The sequence below is a fragment of the Vipera ursinii genome (genome assembly GCF_947247035.1).
Source record: "Vipera ursinii genome assembly, chromosome: 4".
NCBI lineage: Eukaryota > Metazoa > Chordata > Lepidosauria > Squamata > Viperidae > Vipera > Vipera ursinii.
In genome coordinates this window covers 99,482,655-99,504,150 of record NC_139514.1, presented here as the reverse complement: position 1 = coordinate 99,504,150, position 21,496 = coordinate 99,482,655, and the positions used below count along the sequence as shown (strand labels likewise).

The window sequence follows — 21,496 nt, the reverse complement described above, 5'->3', positions numbered from 1 at the left end:
TGATTTTGCAGTCTCATGAGAAATCCAGTGCTATTTTAATGTGTTTTCTAAGGAAATACTTTGAAGTTCCAATCTACGGCTCTTTTGCAATGTACTGTACATTTACCTGCCCCAAAAGAAGCAAAGCTAAGTACTGTAGGGTTATCAGAATATTTTTTTTAAAAAAAGTGCAAAGGTAAATATAATTATAATACTAAACCATACATCTTCATCATAGCGATCCATTAAAGCAAGAAGTAATGCATTAACTGTTTTTATTGTTGAGACAGTGTTTTTGGTATTCATATGAAGAACATAAGTCTAATCCGCTTAATCCAGTTTTCCCTTTACTTTGATCTTTAAGGATTAAAATCTTTGGAACAGTTTAGGTTTTTAAGGTCAATTATTTTATCCAGTTAGGCAATTATTTTAGTCCCTGATGGCACCCTTTGTTTATATTTGCAATATTTTATTGTTTGCATTTTGGATTTGTTTTGATTAATAATATTTATTATGTGAGTTATGTCAAGCTTGGACAAATTATTATACCACAGCAATACCACAGTATTTTTTATATAAGAGGCATTTTATACCCATTGGGGGCTCTAGTTTCCTGAATTTATTCAATTGTTAATTCTGATTAATGCATCTTAAGATTCTAGACCTAAGCGTCTATTCCATAGTTTAATTGTGTTTTATATGAAGTATTACTTCCTTTAATTGGCCTAAATATTGGCCCATTTATCATAATAATTATTGGATTAAATGTACCATAATCTGGACTCTAATATTACTGGATTAAAAAAAAAGCTTTACCATTTTTAAATTTCTACACACTTATGCATATTATACATCCCTCTCATGTTTCCCTCTATTCTCCTTTTATTCCAAGTTAAGTTGAAAAATAACCACACATTCCCCGTTTCCCTTCACCATTTAGGTTGCCCTTTTCTATTCTTACTACTCTTGTTATTGCTGTTATTGGATTATTTCCTCATCCATATGCTTATTATTTTTTTCTTTCTTTGTGTAGAATTTTTCCGAGAGCTCCTGGAGAATGCAGAAAGATCCTTAAATGATATGTTTGTGCGAACATATGGTATGCTGTACATGCAGAATTCAGAAGTATTCCAGGATCTCTTTATAGAACTAAAACGCTATTACACGGGAGGCAATGTGAACTTGGAGGAGATGTTGAATGACTTCTGGGCCCGTCTATTAGAGCGAATGTTCCAGCTCATAAACCCCCACTATCATTTCTCTGAGGACTATCTAGAGTGCGTAAGCAAATACACAGACCAGCTTAAGCCTTTCGGAGACGTACCCAGGAAACTCAAGGTTCAGGTGACGAGAGCTTTCATCGCGGCAAGGACCTTTGTTCAGGGATTGACCGTGGGCAGAGAAGTTGCTAACAGGGTATCTAAGGTAATCAAAATTATTTCTTTTTGTTGCCAGCTCTTTCTTTTCTCTTGCTGTCCTGGAGACTCAGGCTTCTATGGGCTGTCATTTATGGTGTGCAGCTTTCCGTTGATGTCAACCTTATAACTTGCAGGGAAGTTTGTTGGGGAGTGAATAATTGTAGTATGTTTCCTTTCCTTTGGACTATGTCAAAAATGATAGCGGTATTGCCAAGCTTAAGACAGGAATGGTGGGTTAATCTTCATTTGGTATTCAGAAAGAGGCCAGCCTGCTAGCCCTTCATCTCTTCCCTATAATTCTTGGTCCTTCATAGAAGATATAAATACACAGAAAAAGCAAGAATCTATAGGACTTATTAGTGCTGGTACTTTGACAGATAATGATATATTTTACTTTTAATATTACATACAAATAACATGAGAGGAAGTTGTACTGTCAAAAAGTCAAATTGTGATAGAAAATACGTCATAATAGATATCTCATATTGCTGCTTTTTAATATTATGTTCGAAGCTACATAGTGATGATAAGAATAGCAAAGGGGCAGTTGCTTGTGCTCATGCTATTTATTACACTAAAAATCCACAAGAAACTAAGGCTTTTCTTGAGCAAGCCCTAGTAGCTGAGGTCCTTCATTGTGAACTACATCATTATGGTTGGGAATTCAGAAATATTTTTAAAAATTATCTCCTGCAGGGACGGAGGATCTATTCTTTCCATATATTGCTGAGTATAGCTTCCAACATTCTTCATCATGGACTACTGTATATGATTGAGTCTCCTAAGAGTTCAATCATCTCTAATGGCCCATATTTCCTCCACTTTTTATGGGTGGCCATTAAGGTGCTCCAGGTGACAATATCCATAATTACAGCACAGCACTTACCTTATTAAGGGATAGAGTTGCTATCTCTTATATTTTGGTGCTAGTGACCAGAGATGGAAATATCACAGTTTCATATAAATATATAGCAATTAAACAGATACTAATTCCCGATGTGGGAATTATGGTCATGGTCATAATCTGGCAGACAAGGCTGTGTGGACAACCAGTGTTACTTTGTGGATCTTAAGAAGTATGTTTTTTCTGTCCTGATACCTGCTTTCTGGAGCAGCCTCCTATCCCATCTCCAAGATAAGGAAGGCTCCAACCTTACTTTCAGAAGGCTGTGAAGAACTGACACTTCACCCAGGTTTTGGGGGGGGACAAGATGTTAGTATGTGGTTTGGTTAGGATGTATGTCTTTTGAGATTTTGTTTTAATTCTGAGACCTCTATTTTTGTTTGACTGTGTTTTTTTCATAACCCACAGTTTCATTGGATAGCTGGACAGCCATATAAATCTGATAAATAAAAATAATTCAAATAAAATTTCACTTTACATCCTGCAGCAAGCTCTGTTTGTTTCACTGAAGGCACAGAGTAAGAAGATCCTCTCTCCCTAAAAACATACATCACCCAGTGACATTTTTGTTTAGAGGTTGCTACAGAGGGGATATTTCAGTGAATTATTAGATAAACATGTTGGTTGAACAGAGCCTTGGATCCTGACCTGCAGCGGACCACTGCAAAGAAATTGGGATATTTGTAAAGTTGGCTTTGTCCAAATTGCTATGTATTCTCACAAAGTCTGATGAGTTATTTTGGCAATGCATAGGCTAGATAAGATGCTGACAGTAGAATTGTGTATAAAAAAGCCAGGTGGTAGGAAAGAGGTTACAACTGAAAGCCCTAGATTCCAACCAAAGAATGACTTTATCCATATACTGTTCAGTTTTTGTCAGGCCTCAAAACTCAAGAAATACACATGGTGATTCTTCTAAGCAGGTTTCTTTATTGTTCCATGCCTTTGGACAGAATCTTGCCAAACTAAAGCACTGTATTATCTACATCAAGCATATACTCCAAGAAATATTAGGGAAGTACTGTCTTCACCCTTTCTCTCACACCAGATATCTGGACTAAGCTGTTTCTTACTTCTCTGGAATACACCTCGTTGCTCCTGGGAATCCAGCCCACTTCATCATATCACAGTTTTAGCAGTTTTTCTTTGGGGGAGGGATCTCTTTTCAAACCTGTCAGCATCAAGAGGACTCAGGGCTTTCAAGGATGACTGTGGAGATTAATTCCTCAGAGAGTAGTGCTGGTAATAACTCCACAACTGCAGGACCTCACAACCTTCCCATGCCTTTTCTCCCTGGCTGCTTATAAAGAGACAAGTCACCACCATTCGCCAGAAGGCAGAACCTCTAGCAGCAGCTATTTCCAGATTCCTGCAAATGGAGGCAAAGAGGGGGACATGGCCCTCATTACTGTCTTGTTCCAAAATGCTGAGGGTAAAGAGCAGTCCTGAGCTTGGCTTTTCATTGAGAAATTAAAAAGTGAGAGCTTAAAAATTGCATCTAACTGTATATTTTCATACTCCCAATGACAGTGTTTCTCCACCTTGGCAACTTTGAGATATGTGGACTTCAAGTCCCAGAATTCACCAAACAGCCATGCTGACTTCCCCATACTCCCCGATGTTGGCTGAGGAATTCTGGGTATTGAAGTTGCCAAGGTTGAGAAACATGGCTCTTTTGACTTTTAAACCTGTTGCTGTATATAATGCGCATAACACTCATTTGAAGCAAAATGAGAATTCTGATATATTTTAGTAATAAAAATTATACAGAGACTGTTGAGATTCAGATTCAAATTAAATCAATGCCAAAGAAGATATAAGTAGGTATCCAGGATATCTCAGTAATTTTTATCTACATGATGACATAGTAGACTTCCAAGAAGAAAGATTGCATACTGTACATAAATAAATAACACAGTAAGAAAGATCACTGCTGCAGTTAAAAGAGTATGAATATATAGATTTTATTTAAAATGAAAAAATTAGTAAGCTGGCATTGAACAGTTGTCCTTCTTCGCAAAACTATGTCTAAAAATAGCAAACATCTCACATATCTCCAATATATTCTATCATTTCAATACAACACAGTTTTCAGATATTGCATTGGAAAATAATTAAGCAAAGATTTAATTAGTTGATTCAACATTTTTTTGGTCTTGCCTTCGAGTCACTTCAACTGCCACGACCAGACCTTGCTACATTCTTGGCAAGATATCACAAGTGTTTTGCCATTTCCTCCTTCCTAGGGCTTGAGAGAGTGACCGGCTCAAGGTCGCCAAGCTGGCTTCATGCCTAAAGCAGAATTAATACTCATAGTCACCAGCTTCAATGGATCTCATCAGTTTTAGTCCCCTATGGATATAGCTGAAAGAAATTAATCTCCAAAAGAATGAATTTGTTTTGCAAAGTTCTGATTTTAAGTGCAATTTTAAGTTTACTAAGTAACACACATCTTTTTTAAGGGCCTGGTACGATTTTGTACATCCCAAAATAGTTTCAGAACTTCTGTCATTCTGAGATTTATCATTTTTATGCCACAGAGATTTTTATGAACTGTTGATGGTTTGGTTCTTTCTCCTCTTCCCCTCTCTTTTCATAGTGTTAAGATCTTCATGGAAATAGTCACAAACATTTATTGCTAGTTAGGAATAAACAGTTTATGTTTATGCATATAAACATTTATAAATCTGTGATCTTGGACAGAAAATAAGAGTATTGTTTTTACTCTTAATTGGCCATGAGTTTTCCAGTGAAGAGATGTTTAGCAGAAGTAATTCATTGTTGCATTTGAGAGATCTGCAATTTGTAGTCTCAAGAACGTCTTTTATTAACTTGTCAGTTAATTTAGGACCCTTTTGACTGGGGAGAACAGTGAGATTGCTTCAAATAAATCAATGGGTTTAAACTGTAAACAAGGGATGTGTGGAAAATCTCCTCTGTTCAGTGCTGCTAATCTCCTTAGATCCCTCAGTGAATGTTTCGTGTGAGTAAGATCTTCTACTTTATGCAAAATTTATTTGTTTGCCCAGGGATGTCTGTAATTTCATCTGGAAATATTGCTAATCAGAGATCTCCCCCACTCTCTTTCTGTCTTGCTTCTTTCAAAATGTCTCAGAGATTTTGACAAGTTTGTTTAAGTAAAAAAAAAAGAAAGAAAGAAAAGAAATGACACATTATTGACAGTTACACATAAAAAGAATGGGACGGAAGAATATCCAAAACAGATTTATAGGACTAATTTAAATTTTGTTGTGAATGTCTCTATATGCTCATACTGGGGGGAAAAACTAGACCAATATAGTAACTTCTTGGTTACTTTCAGCTGATTATAGCCAAAGTTGGATATCCCTTTGAATAAATAAGACAGTCACACTCTTGAAATAATAGTAACTTAATAGCTGAATCCATAGTCAGCCAAAATAGTTTCCAAAAGGACATCTATTTTAATCTTTTGCAGACAGGTTTAGACTATTTTAAATTCTTTTGTTTTCCCCTGGAAATGGATGGCCAGGGAAACACCAGACTCATTGAAAACAAGTTAAGTATATACAACTAATAATCCTGTGTCTACCTGTCTGTAACTTTTAAACTGTGTCATAGAGCAACAATTTTTGAAGCAAGGTATCTCAAATTGGCTAATTTACAGAATGCTAGGATACATTACTTGCATGGAATGTTGTGCCCGCCACACACATTACTCATGTTTGGGAAAGTTGTGCCACCACACTGCTGCAGTCTGCTGTAGTAACATGTTCCCTGATAGTTTTCCCCAAGACAATGGGAAAGTTGGCGGGAAGTATGAATTTGATCAAAATTGCTGATATTCCTGCCAGCTTTCCAGAAGCAAAGTCTTTGTTTCTGGGAAGCTGGCAATGACTATTGACAATGGGGAAGCTTAAGTTGCTTGGGTAAATCTTTCCCATCTGTGCAACTTCCCCAGCCCCTCTGTATTCACCCAGCACAGGCCATCCTGTATTCACCCAGCACAACCCACACAGTCTTTTAAGTTAGGCATGTTAATATGTATGAAATGACACAATTGTTTACAGGTTGTCTTTTTTTAAGATTCAAAAGAGTCTTATAAAGTATGTTGTTGTTGTTAGCTGCAAAGGCATGTCTGACCCATCGTGACCCCATGGACAATATTCCTCCAGACCTTCCTATCCTCTACCATCTTCTGGAGTCCGTTTAAGCTCACACCTACTGCTTCAGTGACTCCATCCAGCCACCTCATTCTCTGTCGTCCCCTTCTTCTCTTGCCCTCAATCTTCCCCAGCATTAGGCTCTTCTCCAGTGAGTCCTTCCTTCTCATTAGGTGGCCAAAGTATTTGAGTTTCAACTTCAGGAATAAAGTATGTAATACTGAATTTAAATTCAGTATACATACTTTACGTATACTGAATTTTAAAAAAGAAAAGAGCTTGGATTGCCAGTATAATTTGTTTTGTTAATGTAAAGTTATAATAGTGAAAATTTAACAACATACAGACTTTTTAAAGAGCAAAATACAATGTCACAAGTAGTCATTTTATCTCCTGTTCTGAGATAAAGATATTATTATGGCCCAGTTTTTCTGTTCAGAACATTCTGCAATGTGGATGGTGTTGTGTTTTGGGTTCGAATGATCATGAAAGATGCCAGGCATGTGAGTACAGAGAAACAGCAGCTTTATTGATAACCATAACTGTACTGAGGGGTTAGGGTGTACATGCATTCTTTATATACCTTCATACAACCAATCAGATTGAACCCATTATTCCCACTATTATGGTTCCCTCTTAAACTGTTAGAGTTCAGTACATGTGCTGGAGAACTGTTAGTTCCCAATAACTCAGTGAATAGGTGTTTCTTCAAATCCGAATACATAACAGATGGCATCTTCAAAGAAAACACTCTCTAGTACTAATTTAAGCAGGATGGGAAACAAGTAACTATGGTGCTACATCTGGGAATGTTGGAAACTGATTTAAGTAAAATTTCTGTTTAGGAGCAACTGGTCTTTTCGGGGAGATGGTTTTGTTGGTTCTTAAGGTGGCAATTGTCCTGCCCTCCCTCAAGAGGCCATTACTGGACCAACTATTCTAGACAGTTTTGGTCTAATTTCCAACCTTCTCTTTTGAGAGAAGGTTGTGAAGAGCGTAGTTGCATGACAATTCTAGAGAACCTTGGAGCAACTGGATTATTGGGATGCCTTTAAGACAGGGTTCAGACCTAGGAATGGGGCCCAGACAGCATCGATCATACATATTGATGACCCCTGTGGATCAGGATGGGGGTGATGTGTCCATCCTTGCTCTTCTTGACCTCCCACTGGCCTTCAATAACATCAATCAGGATATCTTTCTGGATGAGCTCAGGGACTAAAGGTTGGTGGCACTGTGCTGTACTATTTTTCTTCTTCCTCCTGGATGAGTTCCAATCATTATTGATGGGAGGCAGTTATGGCTAGGAAAGCCTTCACACCAATATGGGCTTTGTACCAATTGCAGCCATTCCTAAACAGAGAGGCCCTCATCCCTGTCTCATGCCTTCATCACCTCCCAATTGGACTATTGCATTGTGCTATACAAGGGGCATGCAGGACCTTCAACTGGTTCAAAATTATAGAGTTTTTCAGTTTTCTGTTCCAGATCAATTGCAGTCCTTCACGTTATGGGGGGAAGATTACATGGAAGACCATCGCTCCTCAGTTGTATCTACCTGTTCTATGAGAGAAATATGCTCTGGGTCCCATTCATTAGAGGGTTCTTCAGAAAAGAGTCTTTTCTGCCCTCCTTTGCCCCAAAGTCAAACTTTTCCCAACCATTCATATTCTTTGTCCATTGTTCTAAAACCTTGAAGTTCTGGATTTGTGATATCTTAATTACATTTTTTTATCGCGCTTCTTTGTTTTTCTGGTTTTTCTATCATGTTTTCCTCTTGTTTTTTTTACTCTGTTATCTGCCGAGAGTCATATGTTTAAAATGGGTGGTCATATGAATTGAATAAATAAATAATTTCTGCCACCATTACAGCTGATTATCCTGGATAATAAACAAGCAATCCAAACAGATTCAGTCCTATAAAATTTAGTATGAAACGTTTCTTAATTCATGCACAGTATTTATTAATGTCCCTAAAATCTTCCAGTGAGAATTAGGTGCTATGGCTATGCAAATAGAAGTAGCTTCTGTCACTATGGCTAATATCATGTCCCTATGAAGGAATGTAACAATTACATTAGCATCTAGTTTTTTGGGGGGAAAATGTTACTTAAAAGCTTTTTATGTTTCTGATGCCATTTATGCAACAGCTTTGCTTCTGACTAAATCCAATTTTATCTTGGATTTAGCTTTTGTTAGATTACACAAAGGCTGATTTTGTGCCACAACCAGGATGCTTTTGGGGCAAAATGAAAGAAAAAAGTTGTAATAGAATTAGAAGGCAAAGGCAAGGTTCAGCAATGAAAAATGTGCCTTCCTAATTGTCAATGATCATTTTGAGTTGCTGCTGCCTGCCAAGCTGCTTCTTTTTAAAGGTGTGGAATCAATATTCTCAGAAACCCATTTTTCATGGTTTATAAATAAGTATTTGTCCTCTTTTCTAAGAGGGGAAGAGAAAGCTAAAAATAAAGGTCAGTATCAAGTGTCAGGCTGATTTAGAGTATAATTACTGGGCTGGGAGAAACAAATATGACATTCTGATAAAGCTGGCAATTAGGAGCAAATTGAAATAGTGTATTAACCCAGCAAAATACAATTTGAAGACATTGTGAGCCTGGGAAGGAAATGGAGTTACAGTGCTGACAACCCTTCTTTGAGACTTGAATAAGCAAAATTATGGGTTAAGATTTGCTGTGAGTGTGTGTGTGTGTGTGAGAGAGAGAGAGAATGTAAGACTTATTTGCTTAAAAATCACAGCAGGGAGACCCAGCTTTCCCTCTTTCCTCCCTTTATCTCACCCTCCCAAACACAGGCAGAGAGAAAGACACAAGGATGCCTCTTAAGAATACTGATAACAACAACAAAAAAGGTGTTTATCTAATATTTCTCCACAATGAAATTTTCGACAGTAGTCACAGATTCACACTGGGTAAGCCATGGTTTGCTTAACCATGATATCTCAAAAGAGCCATAATTTGCTACAACATGCTAATCCATAAATTATGTTTGACAAACTACAGTTGCTGTTTTTATGCAACATGTGTGTGTGCCCAAAGATACCATTTTAAATTTCAGTGGAATAGACCAAGGCACTTTTTTTAAGTGCTGATCAGCTTGAGGATTAACGACTCCCTTTGGAGCTGAAGCCTATTAATGTAAGGAGGCAGAGTCTGAGAACTCCTCAGATTAAGGAAATCAGAACAGCACAATGACATTGCTTTTGCTTCCATCACCATTCTGCCAAAATCGTAAAGCCCCAATATTTTGGGATACACATTCTCAAGCAAAACATCCAGTGCTGACAAACCCACAAATATTTTGCATTATATTTCACCGTATTGTCTTTTCCAACACAAAATTCAACACCTCCCTTTTTTGTCCCCCTCTTCCTCATCCCTTGCACAATTGAAGCAGGTATTTCCAATTTTCAAAATCAACACAGACATAAATACAGGTGGATCCCCACCATCTTGTCACATCAAACAACTTTGCAGAGACCAATCAGAAGCTGACAAAACTATTTAACTGCACTCCCAACACAGTGCAGTTAAAAGAGGTGGAATTTTAACTGTGCAGGCTTTGCCGTCATTTTGACTTTTTTTCCCTCCCCCCAAGACACCTTTAGCACCTGATGAATCTCTTCAGTTTGTTATCCGTCAACACAGGTGATCTTTAACTGATGATCCTTTTGCTTCACTTTTACTCATCCGTTTTCCTTTCATTCTTTTTTTTAAAATTGAATCTTCTTTAAACTCTTTAAAACATATATTTCTTAGTCTTCCCACTTCAGGCCTTTGGGTTTTGGACTCCAGGGTCCCATTTCACTAGCAACAGCATTAAAACTGTTGTATCTTTTTTGCTTTAGGAAAGGTCACACAGTTGGACCCTGGTAGCCACCGCTGAGACATTTGTCAAACAGGCTCATTGTAATTGTGTGTTCCATTTGCAAGGCACAGCTTGCTACATTAAGGACAGTACATGCTGGAATTATTGCAGCCCTTTCTCTTCTTCAAAGTTTCTATCATGTCCCTAAAATTATCTGGTTACTCTCTTGTCTCCTTGAAAGATTAATCAAATCGCTTTGCTGTGCCATTATAAGGCTTTGGGAGCTTCTGTGGGTCCTTACCCATTTCAGTTCCATGAAGGGTAGGAAGGGAAAATAAAAGAGACAGTTGCTTTTCAAATTCTTTTTCTAGCAGCCATGTGTTCCTCTCTATAATGGCTTTTTTCAGCTTCTCTACTGATAATTCTGTCTTTTGTTGGACTATGTAATTAACTTAGTTTTCCAGACTCAGATGCTGATTTCAGAAAGAAAGATTTGAGATAGCTCTCCCATAACATCTACTTCTACATAATATCATCTTATACATCAAGATATGAAAACTGCACCTTTCTTTCCCCATCCTTAGGTTTAGAATACAGAATAACAGAGTTGGAAGGGACATTGGAGGTCTTCTAGTCCAACCCCCTATGCTATTCTGGACAAATTACTATTCAATCTCTTCTTAAAAACCTCCAGCAATGGAGCACCCACAACTTCTGAAGGCAACCCATTCCACTGGTTTATTGTTCTCACTGTTAGGAAATGTCTCCGTGGTTCTGTGTTAGATCTATCTTTTATAAGTTTCCACCCATTCCTTCTTATCTTGCTCTCAGGTGCTTTGGAGAATGTGACAGCTTGTCAAATATTCAAAGACTGCTTTTCTTACTTAAGTGTGAAACCACTGTTCTTGCCGGTGAATTGCATTTTGTTGGATAGGGCCCAGTGTTCAAGGCTGTTTAGATTCTTCTGGATCTTGAGCCTATCTTCTAAAGTGTTTGCTTATCCCCTCAGCTTGATGTCATCTGCATAATTGATGGGTTCTTCTTCTATTACCTCATCTAGATCATTTATGAAGATGTTGAAGAGTCCTGGGCCTAAAACAGAACCTTGAGGTACACCACTGCATACTCCTCTCCATGTAGATGTAGTTCCATTGAGGATTATATGTTGAGTGCAATTGGTCAGCCAGTTATGAATCCATCTGGTGATGATGCTATTTGGCCCACATTTTTCTGTCTTACCAAGAAGTGGTTTGTGGTCTACTTTGACAAATGCCTTACTGAAGTCCAAGTATATTATGTCCACAGCATTTCACTAGTCCACTAATCTGGTCACATCAAAGAATGCAGTAAGATTTATCTGGCATGATCTGCTTTTGGCAAAGCCATGTTGGTTTCTAGCAATAGTTTTGTTTTCTTCTAGGTGTTCGCAGATCCCTTGCTTGATTATCTTTTCTAGGATCTTACCAGGTATAGGCTGATTGGTCTGTAGTTTCTGCATCCATCTTTCCTCTTTTTTGAAAAAAATGGATCCAGAAAACTACAGTAAAAGTCTTTTTTTAGTAAAAAAAATCATCTGGTTGCTAGAAATTTCACTCCCCAAATCCAATTAATTCTATGCATCATCATGTAATCTGCTTATTCCTTACCTAGCAGAGATCATGCTAATCTCTGACAATTATTCTTTGGGCCAAACAAACTTCTAATCCATCGACTTGTTCCTGAATGGAAAATCTTTACAGAACACAGAAGATAAATCCACTGCTCAACTGTATACTACAATCAGAATTCTTCCAATCATAACACACTGCATTATTGGAGCAGAGCAGAAAATTGGACAGCTTCCCACTCACATTATATTCCTTCATTTTCATATTGCCAACTAGTGAATATCATTTTTTTCTAGAAGAAGATATTCCTGTTTCTATCTGATTTGCTAGAAGAAAAGAGCCTGATTTTCCAATAGAAAAAATACTGTTTGCCAAGCTGAAATCAGATATGAGTTATTATGTAGCTGACTTAGCAGCCAAAATTATAGTGTCTTCCACTGCCCTCTGTCAGCATGTCTGGCTTTGTTCCACTGAATAATGCTGAGTGATGTAAGGCTAAAACTAAAGATCTTCTCTCTGATGAGTATGAATTATTCAACAGCTAGACTTATGAGAACCTGAATATTAGCCAGATGTTTCTGTCCCTTCCTTGTTTTCCAACAGTTTGGATTTGCTATCATGTTGTTTTTGTACTATCTGTGTGAGAAATAACTTTCATAGGCTTCAGATCAATTATGAAAGTTCTCTTTTCATCCCTCATATTAGGGCACCCATAAATACTACCAGAGATGCCAGTTTCCAACTGTAATTATGACTGTCTATGTTTCTGGTACTTCTATTTTTTTCATAATCAGTGTTAGAACCCAAATACTGTTCATTTGACCTATCTTTGCGTGTGCTTCCTACATTTTCCATTTCTCCGAGCATGCACATATGACAGCACTCTGTCTGGTTCTGACCATCCTCAAGGAATTCTTTCATTGGATACATTCTTTTCAACTTCCTCAGTTATGACACCATCTGTGGTCCAGATGCAACACATCAACGAACTTAAGCTCTTCACAGTTTAAATGCCACTCTGTCCCTTCTAAAGCTGTCTTCAAGGCCAGATAATCCAATCCTCCATAGTTTGATGCATAAACCAGGAGACACAAGAGCTTATGTTACAAACCTGTTGGTGTCATGTCGATGAAGATTCTCAATCCTCCAGGTAGAATTGTCTAGAAATTGAGTAAGGAAACTGGGCTTATTTTCTTGTTGGTTTAAGATGTTTCACTGCCCATCCAAGCAACTTCTTCAGTCTGAACAAGTTGGTTAGGGGAATCTGAGAAGTCAGTATCATGTTAATATCTTCATCCTGGCAGCCCTTGGAAGCAATACCTTCCTCACTGTACAGCTTAACCATAGAAGGATTGATAATTATTGATGAATGGAATTTACATCCATCAGTATTATCTTTTTTTTATCTGCCTTCCACTGTTTGTGGGTTAATACCCCATCGCTTAACAATTAAGATCATATACAGGTCAAATATATTTGGCTATCCAATGACTTTGCAATAGCAAAATAGAATAGTTGCCATTACTTATGCAGCAGAACAGATCTACCTTTTCAAATTAATTCAGCATTCAGATTTGTACTAATTCCTATAGTGGGGATCTGGGTAGAACCAAAAAAGGAGGAAGATAACAGCTATCATTATAACTATGCGTGTTTTCAACATTCATCAGCTGTTTGGAAATGAGAGTTGACCAAGTATTTCAGTATTTCTCATTATATATATACAGTATCTAAAATTTTGGGCACAGTTGTTTTTTTACATAAATCTGATAAAGGATATTTTTATACTATTTCCTCTTAAAGCAGTCTACTTTTATAGCTGTGAAAAAGCAGAGACCCAGCTGCTATCTTGTTTTTCTCCTAACCTCCCAGCCCAGTTAAGAGAGGGTGGAGAGTGGGCATGCTATGTCTGGTCCTATCAGTCTTAGAAGAAATGAAGAATGTTGAATAGTACAATAAAAAGATTGTTTCAGCTTTTGTAGGGGATCTGTTAAAAGGATTAAGACATGCTCTCACCTTGCAAGATGTTCTAGACATCTCAAAACAAGAAAACAACTTTCCTTCTGTGTCAAATGCAGGAATGGAAGCTTTAAAAAAAGGGTCTGCCACCCCATCTGTCAGGCCTGACATGTACATTGCTGGGAGAGATAAACACTTAAAGGTCTTTCATCATCTCTTCCTGCTTCCCACTCCCCTCCCCCTTTCTGTTTTTTTCTCTCACTCTTCTTTCAGAGTAAAAAAAAAAAAGAGAGAGAGAAACCCAGCAGCAGAGTTAGGCTGTCTCAGAAACCTCCATAGATCACCTCTCTGCTTGAAGCTCTTTCGCGATTTCCTCACCCAATGTAATAAAGGACAGAAATGGATGGACTCCTGAGACTGAATTCATTATGGCTGTGGTACAGTTCCTTCCATTTAAGATTTCAGCCTTTACAAATTCCTATACAAAAGAATAAGCTGCCTGGAAGCTGTGACTTCTATCCCTTTACTTAACGTGCATGGAAGAAAATATAGCAGCCATGCTTCCCTCTTCGGCTGCCTCCAAATGCAAAGAAGTGGTCCAATTATTTATTATTTGGTCCCATTAACTTTTCTGGCTTATTGCAACCATGGGGAGTGCCAAAAGTGAGAGGAAAAACCTAATGTACCTGGCAGAATGAAGTTGGGACAGGTCTTAGAAGCTGTCCCACGAGAAGGACTGGGAGCGGACATAATAGTAGTCTTCCAATATTTGAGGAGTTGCCACAGAGAAGAGGGGTTCGAGCTATTCTCCAAAGCACCTGAAGGCAGAACAAGAAGTAACAGATGAAAAATGATCAAGAACAGAACCAGCCAGGAACTAAGGAGAAATTTCCTGACAGTGAGAAGAGTTAAACAGAGGAATGGCTTACTTCCAGAGGTTGTGGGTATTCCATCACTGGAGATTTTTAAGAAGAGATTGGAATGCCATTTATCCAGAAGGGTACATGGTCACATGCTTGAACAGGGAATTGGTCTAGAAGACCTCCAACATCCCTTCCAACTCTGTTATTCTTTTTTTTAAGTGGCTTTAATTATAGGGAGAAGACTCAAGAACAAAATGTTTCTTATTCCTCCTTTGGAGAAAACAATATGTTCTGCAGAGGTGGTTTATACTGGAAAAATGGCCAGACTGAAGGGATTAGCTTTACAGCTTTAATCATCAAGATCTTGCCTAATTCTTCTTAACTGTATTAGTGAATAAAGCAACAAGTTGAATGTTTATTGAATGTTTGTCTCCTTTGTCCCAGCGAAATAGACAAAAATATAAGTCCTTGTTTCTGTTTGGGAATATGTTTGGGAAAGTGTTATTTGCTCTAACTATTTTATAGCTGTCTTCCTTAACCTGTTGTTTTCCAGATGCTTTGCATTATAACTTTAATAATTCACATTTGTAATGGCCAATCCTGCCTGGCAATTCCTAAGCTGAAAATCAACATGTCTTGAAAGTTCTAATTTGTATGCAGACTCCAAGAAAAGAGCTGCAAAATTCTCCAGGTTAGTTCAGACACTCTCTACCCTACCCTAGGAAAATTTATATCACATTATTCGAGCCTTCTTTCCTTCTTCCTCTTTTCTTCATTGAATTTCAAGTTTAGGAAATCCTTTTGAATTGCAACTATCTATTTACAGTGTATTAAAATGTGGTATATGTGGTGGAATGACCTATTATCTCTTTGTAAGACGCAAGTATTTTTTTTAACCCAGTGGCATGGATCTCATAGGAAATATTGCTACAACAAGCCCTATTTTTCGAATGTGTCCTGGGAATCAGCTACAGAGAATGGATTTTATGATTATCATCAATCACACTGCAATCCAGAAGAGACTGAGAAAGGAGGAAAGAAGAAGGCTGCGTCTTCTAGGAACAGTCTACTTTTTAATGCTGTTGTTGAGAAATTGAAAACCCATCAGTATTTTTTTTAAAAAAAAACTTTCGAAATAAATGTATCTTCTGGGGGATGAATAAGGTCAAGATGTCAGCTGCAGCCACCCACTCAACACCTCTTTCCTTTTTACATATCTAATGTATATTTTTAAAAGGTGAAGATTTTGCCATCTTTTTAACCCTATCTCCCATCTTGCTCTCATATGTCATGTATTGTGAGTGTTGTATATAGGTGTACCTGTGTCAGGTGGGCACACACATGCTGTCTTCTCAGCCAGGCAAATAGTAGTTTTTGAGGACAAATCAGGTGCTATTCCTCCCATCCTGTTCTTGTCGGAAGCACCATTTAAAGTGCTTCCAGGTGAAAGAATTAGTTGGTGACACCACTGTTGCTTGCGAGATGCCAAGTTGCTATTCCTGATATGAAGGGTAAGAAGTAAAGGGTAAGAAATAAAAAAAAATACACAATCCAGAATTTTTGTTTGCCCTTTCTAACTTAAGTATAGAGCTAGGAGATCTCAGCTCCAATCCCCCTAAATGAGATTCTTCCATGTCTCTTTGCTGCCATCTAGTAGTTTTCTGGAAGTTTGCAGCCCAGATAAGGGGGGCATGTGCAGTAGGAATGAATATAGCAGCCCATATACCAGGGGTCTTCAAACTTGGCCCTTTTATGACTTGTGGACTTCAACTCCCAGAATTCTGGGAGTTGAAGTCCACAAGTCATAAAAGGGCCAAGTTTGAAGACCCCAGCCATATACAATAGCTAGAAGTCCCAGTTATCCAAAATGTGAAATGGCTTTCAGAAATTCTAATTCCAGGTGAAATCTATCAGTTGCACCCCAGTTTCAAGTATATTTGAGTACAACAAACTGTATATAGATGTAGTCGCATAGGGAGGAAAGGGAAGGAGAGATAGAAAAACAAGGAACCATAGATAGATAGATAGATAGATAGATAGATAGATAGATAGATAGATAGATAGATAGATAACATTTATTGTCATTTTTAACTGTGGACACAATGGCACACATTAAAATGAAATTTAGTTGCTTGCTCTCAAAGTGTACACAGAGACAGAAGAAACAAAAAAAATCCAGAAACTATACTGATCAACACTATTCTCTTTTATACTAGCATTGTTTATCTTCAAACAATTCTGTGAATTCCTCTGTGTACGGGTGTTGTAGCATTAGTTATCACTTACTCATAGTGGTAATACAAAGCTATAGTGAAGAAAGATTTGGTTATTGGAAAAACAGTGAAAGTGACACCATAAGATGATCTCTGAAGAATATTTTGAACATTACCATATCATCCCATCTGCAGAAAATCCATAGAACAAAGTTGTGGTACTGGTACTGGTGGTACTGATACACATTGAGGTGTATGATCCATGATGTATTCACAAGGAATTTTAATAAAGCTTGATAGACATACGGCATTAATAATACTGATGTTAGTAAGTGAAGACCTGTTCCATCACAGGTGGATGTGATGTCACCATTGACTAAGAGGTGTCAATAGAAAGCATTGTTTTACAGACTAGATCTGATTTTTTAAAAAATGATTTATGAATGCCTTTTTTGTTTGTGAGGTTGGTTAACAATGGATGTGATGAAATTAACACAGCAGCTCAAGACACTGGTATCCATGCATTTATTTGCTCCATTCCTAGTAATGAGATCTAATATAATCCACCTACATCTCCATTACCACAATTCTGTGAACCTCCCGCTCCTCAAAACAGCAGGGACAAATAACACAGAGCAAGTCACCAGTAATAATCAATTACTTGAAATCACCATTAGTAGCCAGTAAGGAAATAATATTATTCACTGAGAAAATTGGAACAAGCTACAAGGAATGGAATTTGACTTTGTTAATCCTTATTATTTAACTGAAAGAGTGTGAGGCTTGGTGGTCTTTTAGACCCTGTTATCAACATTGTAAATGGTATTAATCAGAAATGCATGATGTTGCTACCCCTAGAATGCCATTATGGTGAAGAATCAGAAACAGGTTCAGATAGGTGATGTAATATATTGGCCTTTCTTATATGTGTAAGTGTTTGCTTATGTTGCACTGCTTGCTAATTGCTTGAATTCAACTGCTAAGCGCTAGTTCATGTGTATTCTTGTAATGGTTGCTAGCCCGTCCAGACTGGTTGTCTCCAGCCGGCTAAGTAGGTCTTTGGGCAGGAAACCTCTGCTTCAAACCTATTGGTTGCCGCCTATCAGCCAACCGTATAAATAGCTGTGCAGCAGCTCTCTTGTTGCTTCTGTTATGTTCTGACCTTCAATAAAGCCTGTTGCTGTTTTGAACCTTCTGTCTCGCTCAATGTCTGCAAGAACCGGCTACACAACAGGTGATATGCTACTGAGCTCTGAGTGCTAACAATCCTTTCCATTTCCATTCTATTTTAACTTAATTTACATTTCCTTGGCTTGATCCTCACCATCTGCTTATCTCAAACTTATTTAGCTTGATGTTGAGCTTGCAGGGAGCACTTTCAGCTAATCATTGCTCAACCTGAACTAGCCAACAGCTTGGTTGCAAGAATGCCTGCCAATCAGTATGTTCCTCTGTCTGCTTCAGTCCTTCAGGAGAACAAAAGGAAAAGCCATAAAACCTTAGGTTCACCATGGCACTCTTCTGTAGCAAAGCTAGTGAACTATGTTATCTCACTTGTGGCTTAAGAGTAATAAGCCAGAAAGTACTTCCTCAAGCTCTTCTGAATAAAATAGAGTGGGAGCATGACAAGCAATCTGTCCCATGAGAAACAGATTGAGCTCACTAGATTTGTATCCTTAGCTGTATCACAGAGAGGAAAAGATCTCTCTCTGTGTGTGTTTTAAATGGGATAATGTTGATTAGTGAGGACTTTGATGTAGTGAGGTCTTTGCAACATATTACTATGAATTTGTAGTGAACATTATGCACTAAGTGAGGATGTGCATAGCAGCAAAAAGTACAGAAATCAAATATTTTTATTATGGTCTTTGACCAGCCTTTATAATAAAGGAGTACAGTAAAAAGGGAAATAGTGTAACACAGTGATTTGTTACTGGGGACAATAAACCAACATAAATTACAGATTTTTCCCAGTAATATAACTTGGTGAAGGTACCTGGCCATCTGATATGTGAATGCAAGACTAGCATCCCTTAAAAAATAATAAACATAAAAATTAACTTTGTGGCTCTCACATTTAGAAATGACTGGGAGAATCCTCCCAAAGGTGCTTTTTCAAGAGACAACTAACTGGACTTTCTTGTTATTCTTTGTTCTTTCAAAGAATAGCAAGAAGGTTCATTTGCCTCTTGAAAAAGCACCTTTGGGACAACCGTGACTTGGATGACTGAGACTCTCCATGGAGTGGGAGTATCAGAGCACATCTTTTATCATAGAAAGGGCACTGTGTGGGGACATGGGCGAGAATCTCTACCTCTCTGGATCCACAAGGGCAAAGTCTCTGTGAATAAGGAATCTCATGAAATTTTTCCACCAGTAGAGCTGATGGAGGGGAGGGGCATCAAAGTGGGCTCTGGAAAACATCCATCTGTGTTTGGTTAGCATTAAATTGCATAGATATTCCCCAGTAGAGGGCTTGCAGCTGTCTTTGACATTTGGCAATAGAACTCAGGGCAACTTGTAAGAGACACAGAAAAACTCTCAATGGATCTAGTTCTTCCAGACTTAAAAGCAGGGCTTTTTTTCCCATAGAACACTCAGAATGGCATTCCGGCACCTTTTTTTGCAAAAAAAAAAAAAAAAAAAAGTTGAAGGAAACTGTTCCAGAGAGCCAAATTCTCCTCAGGCAGCCAGGTTTCAGAGAAGCAGAATGCATCGCAGTAACGGGCCTTCAGATGGCACAAATCAAAGGAAATGCAATCCGTACAGGCTAATTTAAAAGTGGGAGGGTAAGAAAGGCCAAGTGTGAACAGGTTGCCTAGCAACCGGCTTAAACAGTCTCTGTAACTTTCAGCTCCCAGTGCCTTGCCTTTTTTAAGCTGGGAAGTTGAAAAAAAGGCTAAAAAGAAGGCAATAGAGTGCTATCAAGGAAAACGTATGGATTAGCCAGCAGATGTTTAGGGAACCTTTATTTTTCATACACTGTTCGAATTTTGTTTTAATGTCATGGTGATACACAATCAAATGTAGTCAGTCTTTTTTCTTTATCCCAAAGCATCTGTTCATTAAATACAGTATAACAAAGTTTTGGATGATGGAATTATTTTTTATCTAAGGATAACTAATGATAACAGCTCTTAAATCTGTTATTTTGTTTTATTTTTGCACAAAAAATGGTATAATTTGCATTTGCATTAATTTACAAATAGAATATGTTGTTAAAATGTATTGGTGTTGAAATAATTATTGCACATATATACCTAAAACCAGTTTATTACATTTGGCAATTGTACTAAAAAAGAATCTCATTGTCAACCAATATAATTCATTTAATTTGAAATCAAGTGAAAAATTGATTTAAATTATTTTATTAAAACAAATTAATGACAATTCTTTTTATAAGAAGTTGCCTCAAACAAAATGAGTTTGACGTGCCTTCTCTATATAGTTGAATGCTCCAAAATAAATTCTAGACCAGACCTGTACATGCAGCCTACCAAGCACCCTTGGACAGAGCACAGACTTTAAAAAAAAGTAATAAAATCACCACCACTGCCCAGAAAGTCATGTTGCCTAGTGCCTCCATGGCTTACCATGACCATGAGCTCCAACACTGTAGATGCTCCTCTAGTCACCAAATCATTGATTAGCCCACCAGCATTCCTTTGCAGACCACAAAGATTTTTAATTTATCAGTGTGGGCCTTTCCCTTTTACAAGTTGCACAGACCGCTTCCAGATTTTCTGAGTTAACTCCTTGGTCTGTCATTGAGCAAGAATTGACTTTGTAGGGAAGCATATTATCATTTGATGTATATTTAACATACGGTATGTTCTACCTTTATTTACCGATTATATAATATTTGTATGCAATCCACATGGCAAGGTTTGGGGCAACTTACAATAGAAAAAAATATTTTTTTAAAAATCATAAGATTAAAACATAAAAGCAGGGCTTTTTTCTCATAGAACACTCAGAATGGTGTTCCGGCACCTTTTTTTTTTGCACACACACAAAAAGCTTTTGCACAAGCTATGCTACTCCCTTTATTGGTTGCAAAAGCCTATTGGCTTTCGAAAGCCAATAGGAATTGCTGCTGAGTGTGCCAAAAGACCTGGCTGGCAAACGTTGCACTGGCAAGTTGTCTGTAGCGAAGGCGAGTTGGCAGTAACTTTGCATCCCTCCCTGCTGCCCAACTACACCATCTCAACTAGGTAAGTAAGAGAGGACAAGGAGTGGGAGATGGGTTCTGTGAAGTCCATGTGCACTCCTTCCACTTGTGTTCACCTGTGTCAGCCAGGTTGGTGGCCTACCCAGTGCTGGACTGGACCTGCGCCATCGTCGCCTTGCCCTGTGTGCCTAAGTGGCCACCCTGCATTGCCTGGCCGGCACCGCTTCCATCACCTGCCCCACGCAGCCCCGTGCCGGCTCCGGCCCCAGGGTGCAGCCCACTGCCAACACCCCTCACACTCGTGACCACAGCAGCGCCGCCCCCCCACCTCCTGCGCCTGTCAAGATGAGAGTTCCGGTACCTTTTTTTTTTTTTTTTAGAAAAAAAGCCCTGCTTAAAAGTATTGTGGTGATAA

General features: G+C 38.1%; 1 protein-coding gene across 1 annotated transcript in view; it reads left to right on the top strand.

Annotated features, from left to right (window-relative positions):
• GPC6 (glypican 6) overlaps positions 1 to 21,496 on the top strand; it is a gene marked incomplete at its 3' end in the record, with an annotated part of 881,925 nt that overhangs the window by 421,607 nt on the left and 438,822 nt on the right. Inside the window, exon 3 of the mRNA XM_083361302.1 lies at positions 1,013 to 1,404. Within this exon, the coding sequence (XP_083217428.1) occupies positions 1,013 to 1,404 (392 nt within the window). The remainder of the gene's footprint in view (positions 1 to 1,012; positions 1,405 to 21,496) is intronic.